This window comes from Giraffa tippelskirchi, chromosome 1, assembly GCF_054371585.1.
Source record: "Giraffa tippelskirchi isolate mGirTip1 chromosome 1, T2T-mGirTip1v1.2.pri, whole genome shotgun sequence".
NCBI classification, from domain to species: Eukaryota; Metazoa; Chordata; class Mammalia; order Artiodactyla; family Giraffidae; genus Giraffa; species Giraffa tippelskirchi.
In genome coordinates this window covers 158,608,786-158,627,845 of record NC_137275.1, presented here as the reverse complement: position 1 = coordinate 158,627,845, position 19,060 = coordinate 158,608,786, and the positions used below count along the sequence as shown (strand labels likewise).

The window sequence follows — 19,060 nt, the reverse complement described above, 5'->3', positions numbered from 1 at the left end:
AAAAGTGCTAATTATCACTATTTGGACCATTAGGTAGCAGTTGCAAGGAGCCTGTATCATCCATAAATAGCATTGTCGACACTTAAATAATTGAAAATAGGCTCTTAAGTTAAAAACTTGTTTAGACCTATACAGACAGCCCCACTATGTTCTTTTACTAATGTTTTTTCTGCTTCTTTTGTCAGCATACCGTGAGGTAGATTGGGTCACCCAGGGGACCAGATCAGTCCCAGTGGGGTGTCTGTCCTGGTCTTAGGTTTCTAAGAGAAAGACTTAATGGTAACAGCAGTGGGGATGTTCAGAGAATACTTCAGAGGGAGTCTGGCTCATGCCATTCACAGGGGCAATTGCCTTTACTTGTTCCAAAATTGAGGCGAACCATTTCTAGGGGAGAGGAAGTGGGTAGGCAGTCTAGAGCAGGGTTGGCAGCTTTTATTTTATACTTTGCTGCTGCTGCTAAGTCGCTTCAGTCGTGTCCGACTCTGTGCGACCCCATAGACGGCAGCCCACCAGGCTCCGCCATCCCTGGGATTCTCCAGGCAAGAATACTGGAGTGGGTTGCCATTTCCTTCTCCAGTGCATGAAAGGGAAAAGTGAAAGTGAAGTCGCTCAGTCGTGTCTGACTCTTAGCAACCCCATGGACTGTAGCCTACCAGGCTCCTCCGTCCATGGGATTTTCCAGGCAAGAGTACTGGAGTGAGGTGCCATTGCCTTCTCCGATTTAACAAGTGTCTATATTGTTTGGATGTTTTTCATCAAGGACTTTTTATAACAATACAAAAATTATATAATAAAAATAATAATGTAAAAATTGAGTTATGATACTACAAAGTTAAGTAATTAAATACAGTTGGAGAATAGAATGAAATTAGAGGCATCATTTTGTTATGGCAGTACCACAAATATTTGCTAGCTTTATGACTGACTTTTCTCCGCTGTGAAGTCCAAGCAGAATGACACCCTTAACTCCAAGTTGCAGGTATTCTGTACGTGTATCACCTCAGATGGCAAACCGGATTGTGGATTCTGCAAGGAGCATCCTCAACAAGTTTATACCTGATATCTATATTTACACAGACCACATGAAAGGCATCAACTCTGGGAAGTAAGTGTCTGTGCATTTTGGGAGCCTAATTCTGCAGCCTCCCTAAGCATTTTTCATACTCCTGGTCTCTGATTGAAGCTTAAGCCGCCAGCTCTGAGGTTGGGCAGCCAGAGGAAGAATGATTCACATTTTTTTCTTTCTGACTTACTGCCATTGTCACCACCAAGTATATTCTGAGCACCTATCACATGGAAAGCATCACCGTGCCCAGTACTGGGTGATGAGGGTTTGAGATACCAGCCTCAGGGAATTAAAACCCAGCTATTAATAAACAGTGCCTCCAGCTTTAAATCCCATCTGCACTCTGATCCCACTAAAAAGTAAACAAGTTCTCCCACCCTAAGTAAATAACAATTTAGGGAAAAAAAATCCTTTGTTGGTCTAAGTGCCAGTCAGCTTCTCTCTCCATCAAGGGGAATGACACCCTTAGAGCCAAAGAAACTTGTTATTGCAGATTTTAATTTGGTTTAGTTAGAGCCTTTGTGGAAAACCTCATGTTAGAACATAAAACGTTAATAATGATGATCTATGTAATGAAAATATCTGTTTTAGGCTTTTGTTGTATATTTAGAAACCACTAATTTTTTATTATGAAAATGTTAAGCATACAGAAAAGTTGGAACAATAATACAGTGTACACTTGTATATTTTTCTTACTTGTAGGTAGAGATTATTTTGCCAAATTTGCTTTCCTTGTGTGTGAGTTTTCTCTGTTTTGCTGAGCCATTTTAGTGTGAATGACAATCTCTTTACACTCTGGACCCAAACTTTTCAGGTTGTGTCTTATAAAAGTAAGAACATTAGAGATTGACAATTGTGAGATAAGAAACCAGTTTTTTTCTCAAGTTGTGCCACAGCTCATCCTTTCATAGTCCTTCCTCTGAGCTTTCTTTAATCTCAGCAGAAGAAGGAAAGAGAGGGGAAAGAAGGAGGCGAGTGTGTTATGGGATCTCTGACCTTCATGAGGCCTAAGGAAAAGATGAAGGAGATTTCACAAATGCAATGGTGGCTCCTTGTCCAGAGCAACAAAAGAGGTGGTGTCAGAGCTTAGATTTGGGAAAGGATTTGTGTGTGAAGCTGGCCTTTTCCCTGGAAGTTGGAAAGGTCAGTGATGGTCCTAAACTTTTGGTCTATTGCTCAAATACCATTGGTGTTGTCCTCATTCCTAACATGTGAGTGATAACACCTACATACATCCCTAGGTTACTGTTACTGTAAAGATGAAAAGATCCCATATGTAAGCCCCTAATGCAATGCCAGGCACATAGTAGGTGCTGCAGAAATGGTAGCTGCTAATGCCATTCTTGCCTTTTTCCTCCTTTCTTGGCTGCAGGTCTGGAATTATGTGTCAGCTGTTTTCTGGGGAGAGGGAATTACGAGGGATGGGGGAGGATAGGTGATGCCAGCAGCTGTCTGAGTGGCCTGATCTCTGTAGTGCCTTGTCATCTGGCCTCTCGCTCTACAGAGAAGCAGAGCAGACCAGAAGGCTGTGCTCCCAGCTAGAATGTGGCTTTTCATAATGCCATCATGGACCAGCCGACCCTAGTGCTGCTCAAGGCCCATACTTGCGAATAATGAGTAGGAAGCCCACATGTGTATGGAGATGTAGGCATAATGTAGCCTTGCTTTACAGGTAAAATTTACCTGTAAAACCAATGCATGATGTTAAATTTTCATTTTATTTTCTAAAGAACAAGTTACGGTTGGCAAACAGTGATCTTCCTTCTCCCTTATGAAATTATAGTCATGAGTAGGTATTTTCCTTTTCTAATTCGGTGAAGTGTCCTCGTAAGTTAAACTTGCTGAACTCTGGGAGTGAGAGTCCTGTGTGGCCATGCCCTGGGACTTTGGGAGCCAGCAGTTCTTGTTGGCCCGTGTCAGTTCTTTGTCCGGTGCACGTTTGTCCAGCATAGTCCCATTTTGATTCCCAAAGTCATGACTTTTGAAAAATCTAACTCTTTATCAATTAGAAAGTTTTGAAGCCCGTTATCTGTAAACTGTACTAATGCCATCTTCAGTGAGGTCACTTGGTGATCAGCCACTTTGTCAGCATAACTTGAAATAGGCCTGATAATATACATACCCCAAATTGGGGGGTGGGGGATGTCGGCATAACGTGCATAGAGCTTAATATGTTATCGTGTTGTTTTCTGTAAAACAAATACGATATCAAATGGAACAATCTTGATTAAATGTGAAGTTTGTTGTAATAAGTATACATACCTCAAAAATTTCATACGGATGGAAAAGTTTGGAAGTGCTTAGGAACTACAAGTTAAGTGGGTTAGAGAGGTGATGGTGGCTTGTCTCCTGGCCCTTCCTCCCTCCGTTTTCTCCTTGTCATTTTGTGCCACTGCCTCTACTGATGAGTTGGGTGCCCCCTCCCTTCTCCTGGTCAAGTGAGTCATAGGCAGCTTGAGATTGTGCTTTAAATGTCCCATGATAATGCTGGGAAGTACAGTGTTAGATTGTTGAGCGTGACTCAGAGTGCCCTGGAACCTGTGTTCTCACTGCTCCCTCTTCCCTTGGCAGGTGTTATTAACCCTTGGCTGCATAGACAATCAAACTTTTTTTTTTTTTTTTAAGAAATTAAGGACCAACCAGTATAGTTACCCCCTGTCGTGAGCTCATATAGTACATTATTAATTTTACATGTAGTTTTTCTGAAACAAATATTTTGGCTAGTTTTGTGCTAGATGCATAGAAGGTGCTTCATGAACATGTATGTTGAATTATGTTAAAGGAGGCAGCGCTGTATCATGCTTGCATGTGGAGTGTACTGCTGGGAGCTGGATATAGCTAACCCTGGAAAAACGCTTGGATTAGGAGTGCTGAACTTCCCTGTAGTCGAAACCTGCAGTCAGCTCTCCATCTTTGGTTCCTCTGTATCCGGGGTTCATATTTAGTGGGAAAAGATCTGTGTCACTGGACCTGAGCAGTTCAAACCTGTGTTGTTCAAGGATCAGCTATATTTGTTTAAAAGGCACTGAGCAAGGTAGACGTGAGGTGTCACGTCGAGAAGTTTTGTGGGGAGATGCTTGTGTTTATTGTTGTCAACTGGTTTTGTTTTACATCAAACTGGTTGTCACTGAGCCTCATGAGAGCAGGGGCTCACGTGTGCCCCAGTTCCTGGGTATGTGGAAACTTTCTCCTAAATGCTTTTTGTGTACATGAGTGCACGAGGCATTTGTGGTCCTGGACTGGAAGGGTGTTAGGTTCTGGCTGCTGGTGGTCAAAACACCTGGGCGAGAACATGATACTGGCTTCTGGATTATATTCATTGAATTCTGAGTTAGCGATGTCCCATGGGGACAAAAACATAAAGGTGTACCTTCTCTAGGCCCTTTCTCCTTGGGTGGTCTTTCTCATCACGGGGCAACAACTTGCTGTTTCTCAAGAGCTGTAATCAGGTGTTCTCCAGACTGCTTACATTTCTGGGGTGGTTGAGTGAGGGCCAAGAAATTGCAGAACTTGTGTGGGCTTTGGCTTCTGGAAGACCCATGTTTGAAATGCATATCATTTCTAGCTGTGTGGATTTGGTTCTGGAAGCTTGATTTGTCCATTTCCTCGGGTCGGATGGTAGTATTTACTCTGCAGAGTCATGTCGAGCGCCTAGCTCAGAAACTGGCTGAGCGTAGGAACTCAGTATCTAGTAGCTGTTAGGGTGGCTGTATATGTGGAGTGTTACAAACTCTCATGGTGTACGGTGTGGGGGAAGGGAGGGCTGAAAGGGAAAGCAGTGCAAATTCTCATCACCTTTGGTTTTGCCATGTGTGTGCTCTCACTGAGTCATGTGTATTTCCAGTGTTCCAGTGTGAGCTGGTAGGAACTCCAATAAGGCCTGATATAACCAGACAGAGTGCCATCAAAAGGGTCTTTGTCTTCTCTTTTGACTGGTGAATGCAAACCCTGCTTCATACGCTACTCAGTGTGTGTGCCTTTGAACCTCCAGGTCTCCGGGCTTTGGGCTGTCCCTGGTTGCCGAGACCACCAATGGCACTTTTCTCAGTGCTGAGCTGGCCTCCAACCCCCAGGGCCAGGGCGCAGCGATGCTGCCCGAAGACCTCGGCAGAAACTGCGCCAGGCTGCTGCTCGAAGAGATCTACCGGGTACGTCCTCAGCTTCTGCAGGTCTGGGAGAGGAGCACCCTGAAGCAGTTCCCGTGTTTCTTCATTAGCATCTTTCTTTCTCTTTTAAGGGCTTCAGTCAAGGAGTTAACCGCTTCCTACCCTTTAGACAGTTTAGCATTGACTAGCTTAGTGGGTTAGCTAACTAGTCAGTGAGCAGAGACTCAGCCCCATTGGTTTGGTACAAACAGCAGGTAAGTTTTCATGATCGGGAGGGCAGAGAACTAGAACAAAGTCATGCAGGAGAGAGGAGATGAAAAATGAAGCAGGTTAGGCAGTGACTGGCCAACTGAAGGGCACACACTGCCCTGCCCTGAGCAGGGACCTTCTCTCAGCCCCCTAGTCGTTGCCACAGCATAGGTGAGGGCTCGTTCTTCTCAGATTTTTCAAGAGAAACTGGAAAGCTGGATTTGTATGTGACAGTTAATTCAGATAAAAAACAGTGTCAAATGTATTTTTCTAATGGCTGAGTAATATTCCATTGTGTATACTGAGATGGATGAAACTGGAGCCCATTATACAGAGTGAAGTAAGCCAGAAAGAAAAACAACAATACAGTATACTAATGCATATATATGGAATTTGAAAGACGGTAACGATAACCCTATATGCGAGACAGAATAAGAGACACAGATGCATAGAACAATCTTATGGACTCTGAGGGAGAAGGTGAGGGTGGGACGTTCTGGGAGAATAGCATTGAAACATGTATATTATCATATGTGAAAGAGAACACCATTCCATGTTCGATGCATGAGACAAGGGCTCAGGGCCGGGGCAATGGGATGACCCAGAGGGATGGGATGGGGAGGGAGGTGGGTGGGGGGTCCAGGAAGGGGAACACATGTAAACCCATGGCTGATTCATGTCAATGTATGGCAAAAACTATTACAATATTGTAAAGTAATTAGCCCCCAACTAAAATAAATAAATTTATAAAAAACAAAAACAAAAACAAAAAACAGTGTCAATAGGCTCGACTTTGCACAGTGTTCGGGAGCATTGACGACTGTCTAAGGAAGGCGGGCCTGTGTCAGAGCACAGTAGGGGCTTGGGAAGGTGAGACAAAGAAAAGGTAACAGGATGCTGAAGACAAGCCTGCACCACTGGTCATTTTGCTTAGACATTCATCAGTGTTCCTGTCTCTTTCCAGTGGACCTGGGGGAAGTGGATGTATCTCATTAGAGAACAGCCCAGTGGGAGCCCACAGGCACAGCTGGAATGTGGGTTTTATATCTCCATAAATGTCAGATTATAAGCCTCAGGGTGAAAGCACAGTCTACCAGTCCTCAAGACAGAAAACATGAAATCTGGATTAGGTTATTATTTATTTTAATTAGGTTATTTTTTTTCTCTACTCTAGTTAAATTCTACTTTAAACCATTTAATTGTGGCTGGACTGCATTTTTTGTTTTAAATCATTAAGAAAACTTCTTTTGTGTGAGTCTGTGATCTTTAATTGCTAAAAAGGATAAAGATGCTTCATGTTTTTATAGTAATTCTTTGTAAGTCTGTGATGTGACATGGTTTAAATAAGTAATAAAAAATCCATCTCCTTTGGTACCGTTTATTTTTACCAAAGTTTTAATCCTCTGATCTAATTCTTCTTGTTCCATTTATGTCTCATCAGTTACCAAGCCCTCTTGATTCCATTCCAGACGTTCTGGAACTACCCTAGCCTATCCATCTCTCTGCCACCATCTACTACCCTTTTCCCTTCCACACCAACCTCCTCCGATTAGACGTACTGGCTCTCCTTTCTTGCAGAGAGGAAATCCTTTCCACATTCTCCCCAACATCTTCAGTCTAAATCTCCCCCTAAAACAGTGATCTGATCTTGTTACTCCTGGTGGGCTCAGAGACCTTCACCAACTTCTCACTTTCCCAGGATAAAGTCAAAATCCTTGACCCAGTGAGAAAAGCCCTGCCTCAGCCTTCCTGCTCCGCCTTGTCCCTGCAGTTTCACATAGTTCTCCTCAGAGAGCACTCAGCCACTTTCAGGCTGGCCTCCTGCTGTTCCTCACTGGCCCTGGGTCATATTTTCCCCCATCCTCCTGTTCTTCTTCCCTCTCCAAATCCTGCTCATCACTCCAGGGCCAGCTCAAATCCCCACCTCCACAAAGCCTCTCTCTGGTGCCGGGCAAGTGACTACCCCCACCCCACCACCTTGGCAGTCCTGGTGCCCTCAACGGCATAGCTTCATCTTCACCTTGAACTGTTACTGGTTCCTGCTCATATCTCACCTTTATAGTGAGATTGAAGCTCCTTGACACAAGGATTGTATCTTCTGCTTTTGGAGTGGCCCCAGCACTCCCTCCATGGTGTCCTGTGCACAGACCCTGATATATTTATTGCAGTAAAGTGATGGTTCAGCACATAATAAAAACCAGTTGAGGGACTTTCCTAGTGGCCTAGTGGATAAGAATCTGCCTGCTAATGCAGGGGACACGGGTTCGATCCCTGGTCCAGGAAGAACCCACATGCCCCGGAATAACTAAGCCTGTGTGCCACAACTACTGAGCCTGTGCTTTAGAAACTGTGCTCCTCAATGAGAGGAGCCACTCCAATGAGAAGCCCTCACACTGCAAGGAAGAGAAGCCCCTGCTAGCTGCAACTACAGAAAGCCTGCACAAACAGCAATGAAGACACAGTGCAGCCAAAAATAAATAAATTCATAAAATAAATAAAAATCAGCTGAGAATGGCAGAATAGCACTAGAGTGATAGGAAGCAGAGACTAAAGAGAACAGTTTTAATTTTTTGAAACGGAGTGAGTTCTGTAAAACAGAAATAGTGTTGTTGGTCCATATATTCTCCATGGGGTCAGGTTTTCCTTTTAGATGGAAATATATGTGCTATAACTCTTGTTCTAAAATTTGCTAAAGGAGATAAATATTGTCCATTATCAACTCAGGTAGATTTAAGAAGAGCAGATTTTCATAAAGCCTGGCTGGAGGATCCACTTCCTGATTTTCTAACTGCAATGTAGAAAGTCTTAACGGCAGAGAATGAGTGTCTGCATCTGGGAATTGACTTACTTCCTACCCTACACACATTGAAAAAGGAGAGAGATGTGCTCACATAAGCAGCAGTCGGGGACCACCTAACCTGTTCAAAGTCTGGGAGATTCTAGCCTTGAACGATGATGTGTCATGGTTAAAAACGAGATTTCTTATGATGTGTGCAAAATATGTTGATGTGCAAGGTCATCCTGCTTTCGCTGTTTACAATGCAAGTTTAAATTGTTTCAGGAAATTCCCTGGCTAAGGGAAGTGGTCCAGTGGCTAAGACTCCATCCTCTTGACACAAGGGGCCCAGGTTCAATCCCTGGTCAGAGAACTAGATCCCATGTGCTGCAACTAAGAGTTTGCTTGCCACAACTAAGAGTTTGCTTGCCACAACTAAGAGTTTGCATGCTGCAACTAAGACCCAGTGCAGCCAAATAAATGAATAAATATAGCTAACTAACTGACTAAATAAATTGTTTTAAATAAAGTTATCCCAGAAAGAATGATCTGAAATAAAGACATGGTTTAAAGCACAGATGGAAACAGCAGGAATGCACACATCAAGTGTAAGAATGGCTAAAGTGCTTGAGAAATTCAAGAATGAAAAAAGAAAGGCAACCAAAGCAGTTATACTTCAGGAGAAATTTTTGAAAAGAATTCTGTTCTGCTTATTGATTTGGAGGAACCAGGAAAATGAAAGATAATGCATAAGTAGTAAGAGTGGAGGGATTGGATTTGGGAGGTTCTCCAGTTCTAAGGCACACAGGAAGAGCTGAAGAGGGGAATCTAATGCGACATGGCATGGAGTTTCTGAATGTAATTAAATAAGTGTTTCAGGTAAGACCCTTGAAAGGGAAAGGTCCTCTCATGTCAGATTAGCTGTGGTGTTCTCTGAAAGATATTAATGAGTAGAAATGTCATTCACTTAACCCTTGTTAATTACCTGTGCTTTGCCTATAAATGATTATGCCTTTTTGCTTATATGTCCTGCTATGGGTTTAATTACAAAGGGAAAGTTTCATTTTTCCTTAGATATACCTCAGTAAACTTCAATGTCTATTGATTCTGATTGTCTCAACTAGTAAAATTATTTTGATTAACTGTTAGTTTAACCCCTTACAGTTGTTAATATGAGGATAACTCTTTAAAAAACCCTTATTCTGTTTTATTATTGCTTGAACTTTGGAGTCGGCTCTTCTGTGTGTCTGCTCTGGGCATCTGTGTCTTTTTTTTCTCCCTCTGTTTGATTGGTTTTCCATTATCTGATTGGTACAATATTAATCTTTAAAGTGTTTTTATTTACAGGGTGGATGCGTGGACTCAACCAACCAGAGCCTGGCTCTATTACTCATGACCCTTGGACAGCAGGATGTTTCCAAAGTCCTGCTCGGACCACTCTCTCCCTACACGTGAGTTGTTTTCTTTCAACCTTCTTATGCTGTCCACTTCTGTTCCCTGACAGCTCAGCTCGTAAAGAATCCGCCTGCAATGCGCGAGACCCCGGTTCTATACCTGGGTCAGGAAGATCCCCTGGAGAAGGGATAGGCTCCCCACTCCAGTATTGTTGGGCTTCCCTTGTGGCTCAGCTGGTTAAGAATCCGCCTGCAATGCAGGAGACCTGAGTTCTATCCCTGGGTTGAAAAGATCTCCTGGAGAAGGGAAAGGCTACCCACTCCAGTATCCTGGTCTGGAGAATTCCATGGACAGTCCATGGGGTCGCAGAGTCGGACACGACTGAGTGACTTTCACTTCACTTCTGTCCTCCAGTTGCACGAAACCACAAAAGTGTTGTACTGAACACCGTCCTGTGGACACTTGATTGTACTAATCCATAAATGAGCTGGAGGTTGTCATTTTCATCTGGTGTCTCAAGGATTCGACCTTCCTTTCTTTCCTGCAGTTTCTTCCTCACCATCTGTCACTCCCATGTCCTTAAAGCTTTGTGATACATATTTGACAGTTGTGTCTGTGCTTTACACCTTATTTCCATTTTGGAGGTATACTATTATGTATAGCTTGAGTGTTTTTGTTAGTTTTTAAAAATTCCTCTTTTCTCTAGCTATAGGAAAAAGGACTGCCTTTTTGTCCAAAAGACAAAGTTCATAGTAACACCACTGGACTAGGAGGGAAATGCAGAAGTGAGTTTGAGGCCAAGGGGTTGTTATCAGAAGTTGACTGCTGGGTTATTAAAATAGGCATTCTCCAAAAAGAGCAGATCCTCAGAAGACTTGAATTTAAACAGCACAGTGAAAAAACATTACTGATAGTAAGTGAGGTTGCTGTGAACAGCCCCTTTGAGCATTGATATCTCTGTACATGTGTCTTTGTACTTGAAGATTGTTCTGTAGCCACCTATGGGTGGGTAGCTTGGGAGGAGTGGGCCTTGGGTGCAAGGGAAGTCAGGTAGATATGAGACTGAACTGTCCTTTTTCGGTTATCATGGTACCGATGCTGTATATCTGAAAGGTACAGTACTGTGATAACTGAAGAATGGTGGTGCCATCACATTGAGAAAGGGGCAGGCACTACAGAGGGGCTGGTGTACCACTGGACCATGGTGTTGTGGGCAGAGAGACCAGGAGATTCTTCTGGAGGCTTTTTTTTTTTTTTTCCCATAAGTTGATGGTGGAAGCCTCTCTGAAACAAGGAAATGGAAGAGAATACATTCTGTTAGCAGTGTGGAAAGACAGATAAGCAGGAAACTGGTGAGGACCACATTATCTCCTGATAACTTGTGTAAAGTAAATATTTCACAGGACAGGAAATCTGAAATTGACTAATCCTAAATGACATGCTGACATGAGGAGTCAACATTGCTGATAGAGACTTTACAGTTAGCACAGCACCCTAAGTGCAGAGATTGGCTTTCCGGTGAGGGTTTGCTGGAAGTGACTGGCAGCTGTGTGACCACCACAGCCCACTCCAGCTTCTTAGCCAGGCTCATCGCTGCTGCTTTCCCAGCCTTGGTTTTGGGGCCTGGCCGCTCACACAGCCTGAGGCAGTGTCTAGAAATGTGTGTGGTCGTGGGGCATGGGGTTTGGCAGAACATTATGTGAAAAATGGAATGTATATTTTTATTTTTCCTTGACACTTTTTTTTCCTCTCGCTTTTAGAGTTTTGTTTTGTTTTTTTCAGTTTGCTACAGAGACTTGTATAGTCTTTTTAAGTCAGCAAACTCTGTGGAGATGGTGAAGATGTGACTGGACATTTTTAAAAGTTCCTGTGTCCTTGACACACTCCCTCACTAAACATTAATTGCAGTGTCTTGTCTTCCAGAAACCTTGCCTAAAATTACACATCTCCTGGAAAACAAAGTAGTCTGCTCTGAATGGAGCTTTACAGAAGTGGGACAAATTGCAAAATTTTTTGTTTTGAGCCCTGGGGCTGGAGCTCGCAGGACATGTTCCTCTGGGTTATCCACCTCCCAGGGCTTCCTGCAAGAGGGGTGGCCAGGGGCTTGGAAAGGGCAGCCTCTCATCTTTCAGTAAACTAGCACAAGGTGGTGGTGGGAGGGGGTCTCTTTTTGAAAACTGTTTCTATTTGGGACCCTTCTTCCCTTAATCATCATGGAAAGCTCCAGAAGCCCAAAGTGATGCAGGGCAAAGGTGGGAAGAAATACATGAGCTGCAAGGCAGACTTAAGTTATCATCACCTGTTTACATACAGGCATTACATACATTACGTTAATGGTGAGAAGGACAGAATTCACTGTCAGGTAGATGGTGGTGAGGGGACAGCTTATCCCAGTGGGATTCAGGAACTTTGGAGACCAAACTGACACACTTATTTTTCTGTACAGTTAAAATAATAAAAATCTGCTTTCTGTAACCTCAGATTTCTAAAGAAAACCAGAAGCAAGATCCTCCTTGGTTTAAAGAAATGTATTTCTTCTGGCAGTTTGCACATTTTGATTTGTATAAATAACTTTAAAAATGTATTTACAGAGCACTGGGATCAGGCAGGATAGTTTTTTCCAGCAGTGTTGCTTTCAAAAACCCTTTCTGGGAAATAAGGGTCCCTTGTTTTTCTCCTTTCATCTTCTTATTGCAGGATGTGACTGGTAATGATTTTCTGTGTTACTTGAGAAAGTAAGTCAATATGTGTGAAATTCTTTGAGAAAGCCAGAGATTTTATTTTATTTTTTCCAGTAGCATGAAATAGTATTGGATGACATGGTGGGGTTACATATCAGTGACCATCTTAATTAGCACTTCAGAAACTGTTTATGATCAGAGACTGCAGTGACCACAGCTCTCTGTGTTCTTCCAGTGCACTGGTATTGGAGCCCAGCCTGTCTGGGTTTCAGTTCTGGCTGTACCTTGCAGCACTAGGAGACCATGGACAAGGTCCTTGGCATCTCTGAGCCTCAGTCTCATCCATAGAGAAAGTCATTGGTCCTGAAGTCATGGGCTTGTGGAGGTGGAGTGAGGCTTTTAGATGAGATTGGGCACTTAGCACCCCAAACAGCATGCCTGGAGAAGCTCCATCAGTGCTCGATGCACAGGGAAGTCCCATCTCCTGTTTAGGTTATTTTGAACACCAGGAGGGGTTGCTTTGGGTGATCTCAGGCTTGAAGTCAGCTGTAAATTGTCTATCTCTAGATCTGCATCCACTAATTTTTAAAATTTATGACTTAGCTTCCTTCAGTCACATTAATAAACAGACTACACATATTTTACTTACTGTTTCCAAGAGTTCTGTAAGTGGATGTTTATTTAATAACATTTACAGTGTTCACTGTTGGCCAGATGTTGTTTTAAGTGCTTTACAAATACAAACTCATTCAGGTTTCATGATAATCGCACAAGGGTTTCAATAAAGACAGGTGCTGTTGCACACTCTATTTTACAAGTGAGGGGATTGAGACACAGAGAGGTCGAGTCACATGCCCAGGGTCACTCACACAGTCAGCAACTGAGGTTTTTGAACTCTGATGTCCTGTCCCTGACCCACTGTGCTCTTCAGTAGAGCTGGGATTCATACATGTTATTGGACTCCAGGTACCTCCCTGCCTGAGCAAGGGTGCCATGCTATATCTTCTCAGAGTCCTTGTTTCAAATTGTCATAAAATAATTTCCTTCTGTCTTTCTTTGGAAGTCTAAAGTAAACCATGTCACTTTGTTTTATTCCCGTTTTAATAACTGACACCTTTATACTATTTTTGAAGCGCTGGGGAGTGAGAGCCCAGTGTCCTTGTCAGACGCTGACTGATGGGGGTCGTTGGCTCACCCAGCATGTAGCACAGCGATGTGAGGATCAAGGCGAGTGATGTACAGGAGTACTGGGAGCTGCTGGTCGAGCCTGCTACTCTTTGGGTTTGTTGCCTAACCTGCTGTCTAGGAGCTAGCACAACACATGCTTCTGTGTTTACATCTGGGGAGTGTTTAAATGCTGCAAAGCCCTGCCAACTTACTATGCTCTTTGAGCTGCAGAACACATTTGGAATATGGTAAAAATAAGTGATATCCTTACTTTTCAGATGAAAAAGAGGTCAGTCACCTGCTCATAGTTAGTTCTTGGCTGAACTTGGCCTGGGGCCCACATCTCATGAGAGTACAGCCTGCCTGGCTCTCTTGTTTCCTGTTGCCTTATAATGGAGTTTAATAACTTCATTCCTGGAGCAGAGGTCAGTGGGGCTTTGGGAAAGTTGCTCTTTGGCAGAAGAAGTACCACCAGTACATCTAAAAGCTGCCGTGTAGTGACTTCAGGGGGCCCCATTGAGCAGATTCTCTTCCCACCCCCAGATCTTCCATTCCCTCAGCTTGCAGATCAACTCCTTAGATCCCAGAGGTAGGTGATTCCAGTGTCTGAATGGCTTGGTGGAGCAGGAGGCAGGACTCTCTGGCATGGTTTGGTCTGTGGAGCTGCCAGAGGGAGCTCATAGTGACTCCTCTCACCGCCATGCTCTAGCAGGCTTTAGAGGGGGACCTGCTAAGAGGGGGTGTATTTTAACGGGCAGTGCCAGGCAACCTGGCAAGTTCCAGGCAATTGGAATCAAATGGGCAGATGACCATGAGCCCAGTGGCCTTCACCTGTTGACCAGTAGTGATGGTGGGAACAACCTGCTCTTGGGAAATACCCAGGAAAAAGTACCTCTGTGCTCTAGGAGTCTCTGAAACCTGCTTGTCAGATGGACTGGAGGCATTCACAAAAAGTAGGTTGTTTATATATATATATATAAATCGCTTTGTTTTGGGGTGGGGGAAGCTCACTCTGGATACTTCTCTGAGTCAGGATTTAAATTCTCTGCATAGGAGTTGCATAGTCCCAGTTGCCTAAAATGGTTAATCTGAGAAGCTGCCAGTCACACCATGTAGGGGTTATCTGTAGAGGAGCAGGGCTGTCCTCTGTATCCCCTGGGTGCCTCTTCTGCCTGGCTCTGTGGCTAGGGTGTATATCTAGGAGGTGTGGGTCTATTGTATGGTGTTTGGAAGAGAAGGAAAGGGGAGTGGTGCCTTGAGGGCCAACGTGTGGCTGTGGCCATGCTCAGCTGTGGGGCTGTGGAGGAGGATGTGGACCGGCCCTGAATGTGACTTTATTCAACTTCATGTAGAGGTGGGTGAATTTATTCTGTTTGGTTTTCATTTTCTTAAGGAGATTGTTAGGATTCCATATCGTCTGAGGTTATTTCTCACATCAAAAAAAAAAAGCTATGTTTGCGTTTTGCTATCCCATGCAGCAAGAGATGTAGGGATAATGAGGCTGGAGGTGAAGGGGATCATAAGACATACCTTAATCCAGCCCTTACTCAGTCTTCTTCAGACTGGCTGGAGGGTTGGCAGAACATTATGTAAGAAGTGGAACCGACTTTGCTTTTTCTAACACTTCCAAAGGCTACAAATACCCCATGCAACTATGCAGGCCTGCATATTCAAGCCTGTGTTTCTGCCCTCCTTCTCCAAGAGATCAGAAGCAGGCTGTGGCCTCTTAGGAATTCTGCCAGATGGGGAGGGTGTCTGGTTTTTCTAGCACAGTTGAGCGATTCAGGTGGAAGAATGAAGTAGGCTGGGGAGGCTCTTGGGCCTGTATTAGAACCGAGGCAGCAGCAAGAGAGAACAGGCTGTTTGCATCTTAGAATGCAGACGAGTGGGTGAGATGGCTGGTTTTTCCTTTGGTACTGCCAGCTGGAAGCTTTGCCCACAGATGTGGACTGTTTATCTGTGGGTTTGATGTGTTTGTTTTCTTTTTTTCCTAGGGCAGGGTTGAGGAGGTTGTAAGGCTGGGACAGAGAGCAAAAATCTGAAAATTTCAATTGGTTAGTAAAATGGGAAAGCCAGCAGGGGAAGAATAGATTCCCCTTAATTGCTCAGAATGTTGAAGTCATTTCTCAAAAGTATCCCTGAACCCTAACTCCCAGTTTCTGTTGGTTACCCCATTCCTGAGTGCCTTATATAGTGCCTGGCAGGTATAATGGGTTAAGGTCATTGCCATGAAGATGCTTATATAATTTGCCAAGAGGGGGCAGGGGGCAATTGTGAGACAGCTATACATGAGCATTTCATGAAACTCCATAAGCAGGGCCAAGAATGCTTGGAAACCTGGAGGGGTCATTGGCTAGAGAGAAGGCTTTGTAGATTAGGCAGCAAATAGGATGTTACCTTAAAGATGGAAATGAAATAGCACAATTCAAGGTGGAAGAGAGAGCAAACGAGTGAGGAATTATTCTGTGAGCATGCACTCATCACCCTGCTCTCCAGGGTGGTTACTGTTCCATCTGGTAACTCCTGTCTCAAGCAGAGAGGATATGTAATTGTTCAGGCTTGCTTTTCCCCTTTTTGCCTTTTCCCTCTTTCGTCTAGATTAATGAGGACAGAGGGGTAGGAGACAGTGGAAAATACAATAGACTTTAGACTTAGCTTGGAATACTGTGTGAGGATGGGAGCCAAGGATCAGTTCTCTTTTTTTCTTAACTTCACAGAATTTTAACCAGCTTTCAATTCCGTTCAGTCGCTCAGTCATGCCCGACTCTTTGCGACCCCATGAACCACAACACGCCAGGCCTCCCTATCCATCACCAACTCCTGGAGTCCACCCAAACCCATGTCCATTGAGTCGGTGATGCCATCCAGCCATCTCATCCTCTGTCGTCCCCTTCTCCTCCTGCCCTCAGTCTTTCCCAGCATCAGGGTCTTTTCAAATGAGTCAGCTCTTTGCATCAGGTGGCCAGAGTATTGGAGTTTCAGCTTCAAAATCAGTCCTTCCAACGAACACCCAGGACTGATCTTTAGGACGGACTAGTTGGATCTCCTCGCAGTCCAAGGGACCCTCAAGAGTCTTCTCCAATACCACAGTTCAAAAGTATCAATTCTTCAGTGCTCAGCTTTCTTTATAGTCCAACTCTCACATCCATACATGACTACTGGAAAAACCATAGCCTTGACTAGATGGACCTTTGTTGACAAAGTAACATCTCTGCTTTTTAATACGCTGTCTAGGTTGGTCATAATTTTCCTTCCAAGGAGTAAGCATCTTTTAATTTCATGGCTGCAATCACCATCTGCACTGATTTTGGAGCTGAGAAAAATAAAGTCAGCCACTGTTTCCACTGTTTCCCCTTCTATTTGCCATGAAGTGATGGGACTGGATGCCATGATCTTAGTTTTCTGCATGTTGAGCTTTAAGCCAGCTTTTTCACTCTCCTCTTTCACTTTCATCGAGAGGCTCCTTAGTTCTTCTTCACTTTCTGCCACAAGGGTGGTGTCATCTGCATATCTGAGGCTATTGATATTTCTCCTGGCAATCTTGATTCCAGCTTGTGCTTCATCCAGCCCAGCGTTTCTCACAATGTACTCTGCATATAAGGTAAATAAGCAGGGTGACAATATACAGCCTTGACGTACTCCTTTTCCTATTTGGAACCAGTCTGTTGTTCCATGTCCAGTTCTAACTGTTGCTTCCTCACCTGCATACAGGTTTCTCAAGAGGCAGGTCAGATGGTCTGGTATTCCCATCTCTTTCAGAATTTTCCACAGTTTATTGTGATCCACACAGTCAAAGGCTTTGGCATAGTCAATAAAGCAGAGGTAGATGTTTTTCTGGAACTCTCTTGCTTTTTCGATGATCCAGCAGATATTGGCAATTTGATCTCTGGTTCCTCTGACTTTTCTAAAACCAGCTTGAACATCTGGAAGTTCATGGTTCACGTATTGCTGAAGCCTGGCTTGGAGAATTTTGAGCATTACTTTACTAGCGTGTGAGATGAGTGCGATTGTGCGGTAGTTTTAGCATTCTTTGGCATTGCCTTTCTTTGTGGTTGGAGTGAAAACTGACCTTTTCCAGTCCTGTAACCAGCTTTATTGAGATATAATTCGCATACCACACAGCTTATTTAAAATGTACAATTTAGCGGGTTTTTAGTTTATTCACAGAGACATATAAATATAACTACAGTCTAATTTTACCACCTCAGAAAGAAAGTCTTGCCTATTTACAGTTATTCCCAATTCCTCTCATTGTAGCTCCTCAGCCCCAGGCAACCCCTAATCTGCTTTCTGCTGCTGTAATAGATTTGCTTGTTCTGTCCAGTTCATATAGACATAAACAATATGTGATTCTTTGTGACTGGCTTGTTTCACTGAGCAAAATGTTTTCAAGGTTCATCCACATTGTCACTTATATCAATACTTCATTCCTTTTTATGGGTGAATAGTATTCCATTTCTACAGATAAACCACAGTTTGTTTATCTGTTCATCAGTTGATGGGCATTTAGGTTGTTTGTACTTTTTGACTGTTACGAATTAATGCTGTGTACAAGTTTTTGTCTGGATATATGTTTTCATTTTTCTTGTGTATATGCCTTGAGTGGAATTGCAGGATCATATGGTAACTGACTCCTTGTTTCACATTTTGAGAAACGGCCAGACTGTTTTCCACAGTGGTGGTACCATTTTACATATCTATTAGCAGTGTTTGAGGGTTCAGTTTCTCCACATCCTCACCCATACTTTTGTTATTACCTTTTTTTTTTCAGCCTTTCTGTTGGTTTGTGAAGTGCTATGTCATAGTGGTTTTTATTTGTGTTTCCATAATAACTAATGATGTTGGATTTCACATGCTTAATGCTATATGCATGTCTTCTTTAGAGAAATTTTAATTCAAACCCTTTGCTCATTTTAAAATTAGGTTATTTGGTTTTTTATTATTGAGTTGTGAGAGTTCTTTATATGTTCTGGACACCAGACCCTTATGAGGTAAATGATTTGCAAATATTTTCTCCCTTTTTGGACATTGTCTTTCTACTCTCTTAATAATGTCCAGGCAAGATTTTAATGTTGATGAAATTCAGTATATATCTATTTTTTATTTCATCACTCTGCTTTTGATTCTGTATCTAAGAAATCATCGCTTAACCCAAGATCATAAAGATATTCACCTATGTTTTATTCTGTGAGTTTCATAGCTTTAGCTTTTGCATGCAGGTCTTTGATCTGTTTTGAGTGAATTTTTGTATGTGATATGAGGAAAGGGCCTAGCTTCATTCTTCTGTGTGTGAAGTTGTTACAACACCATTTGTTGAGATTATTCTTTCCTCATTGAATTACCTTGGCACCTTCTAGAAAATTAGTTGACCATAAATGCTCATTTCTTGACTCTCACTTCTGTTCCATTGGCCCTACATGTCAGGATCAGTATTTTGAAAGCTCCTGGGGTGATTCCAAATACATTCTGGGAGGCGAGCGTTTGGACAGTTTGATCGGGAGGCAGCACAGCGCAAGGTTGCTGAAGTACTTCATGAAAGACGTGCAGATCGTCTGTTCTTAACTAAACCAGTGTTTCTCATATTGGGCTGGTAAGCGTCACCAGGGATGGGGAATTACCT

The 19,060-nt window shown here is 43.2% G+C and overlaps 1 protein-coding gene across 8 annotated transcripts in view; it reads left to right on the top strand.

Moving 5' to 3' along the window:
* The window catches only part of RCL1 (RNA terminal phosphate cyclase like 1), a 230,895-nt gene that overhangs the window by 43,116 nt on the left and 168,719 nt on the right, over positions 1-19,060 (top strand). For 7 of the 8 annotated variants that reach the window (XR_014057021.1, XM_081501657.1, XM_081501627.1 and 4 more), the window contains exons 6-8: positions 980-1,105; positions 5,058-5,214; positions 9,545-9,648. Coding sequence is in view for 7 of the 8 variants with exons in the window: in XM_081501657.1 (XP_081357783.1) it covers positions 980-1,105; positions 5,058-5,214; positions 9,545-9,648 (387 nt within the window). In the remaining variant the exon portion in view is untranslated. Of the gene's footprint in view, positions 1-979; positions 1,106-5,057; positions 5,215-9,544; positions 9,649-10,006; positions 10,192-19,060 lie in introns of those variants that run through there. The other variant, XM_081501647.1, reaches the window with a different exon arrangement.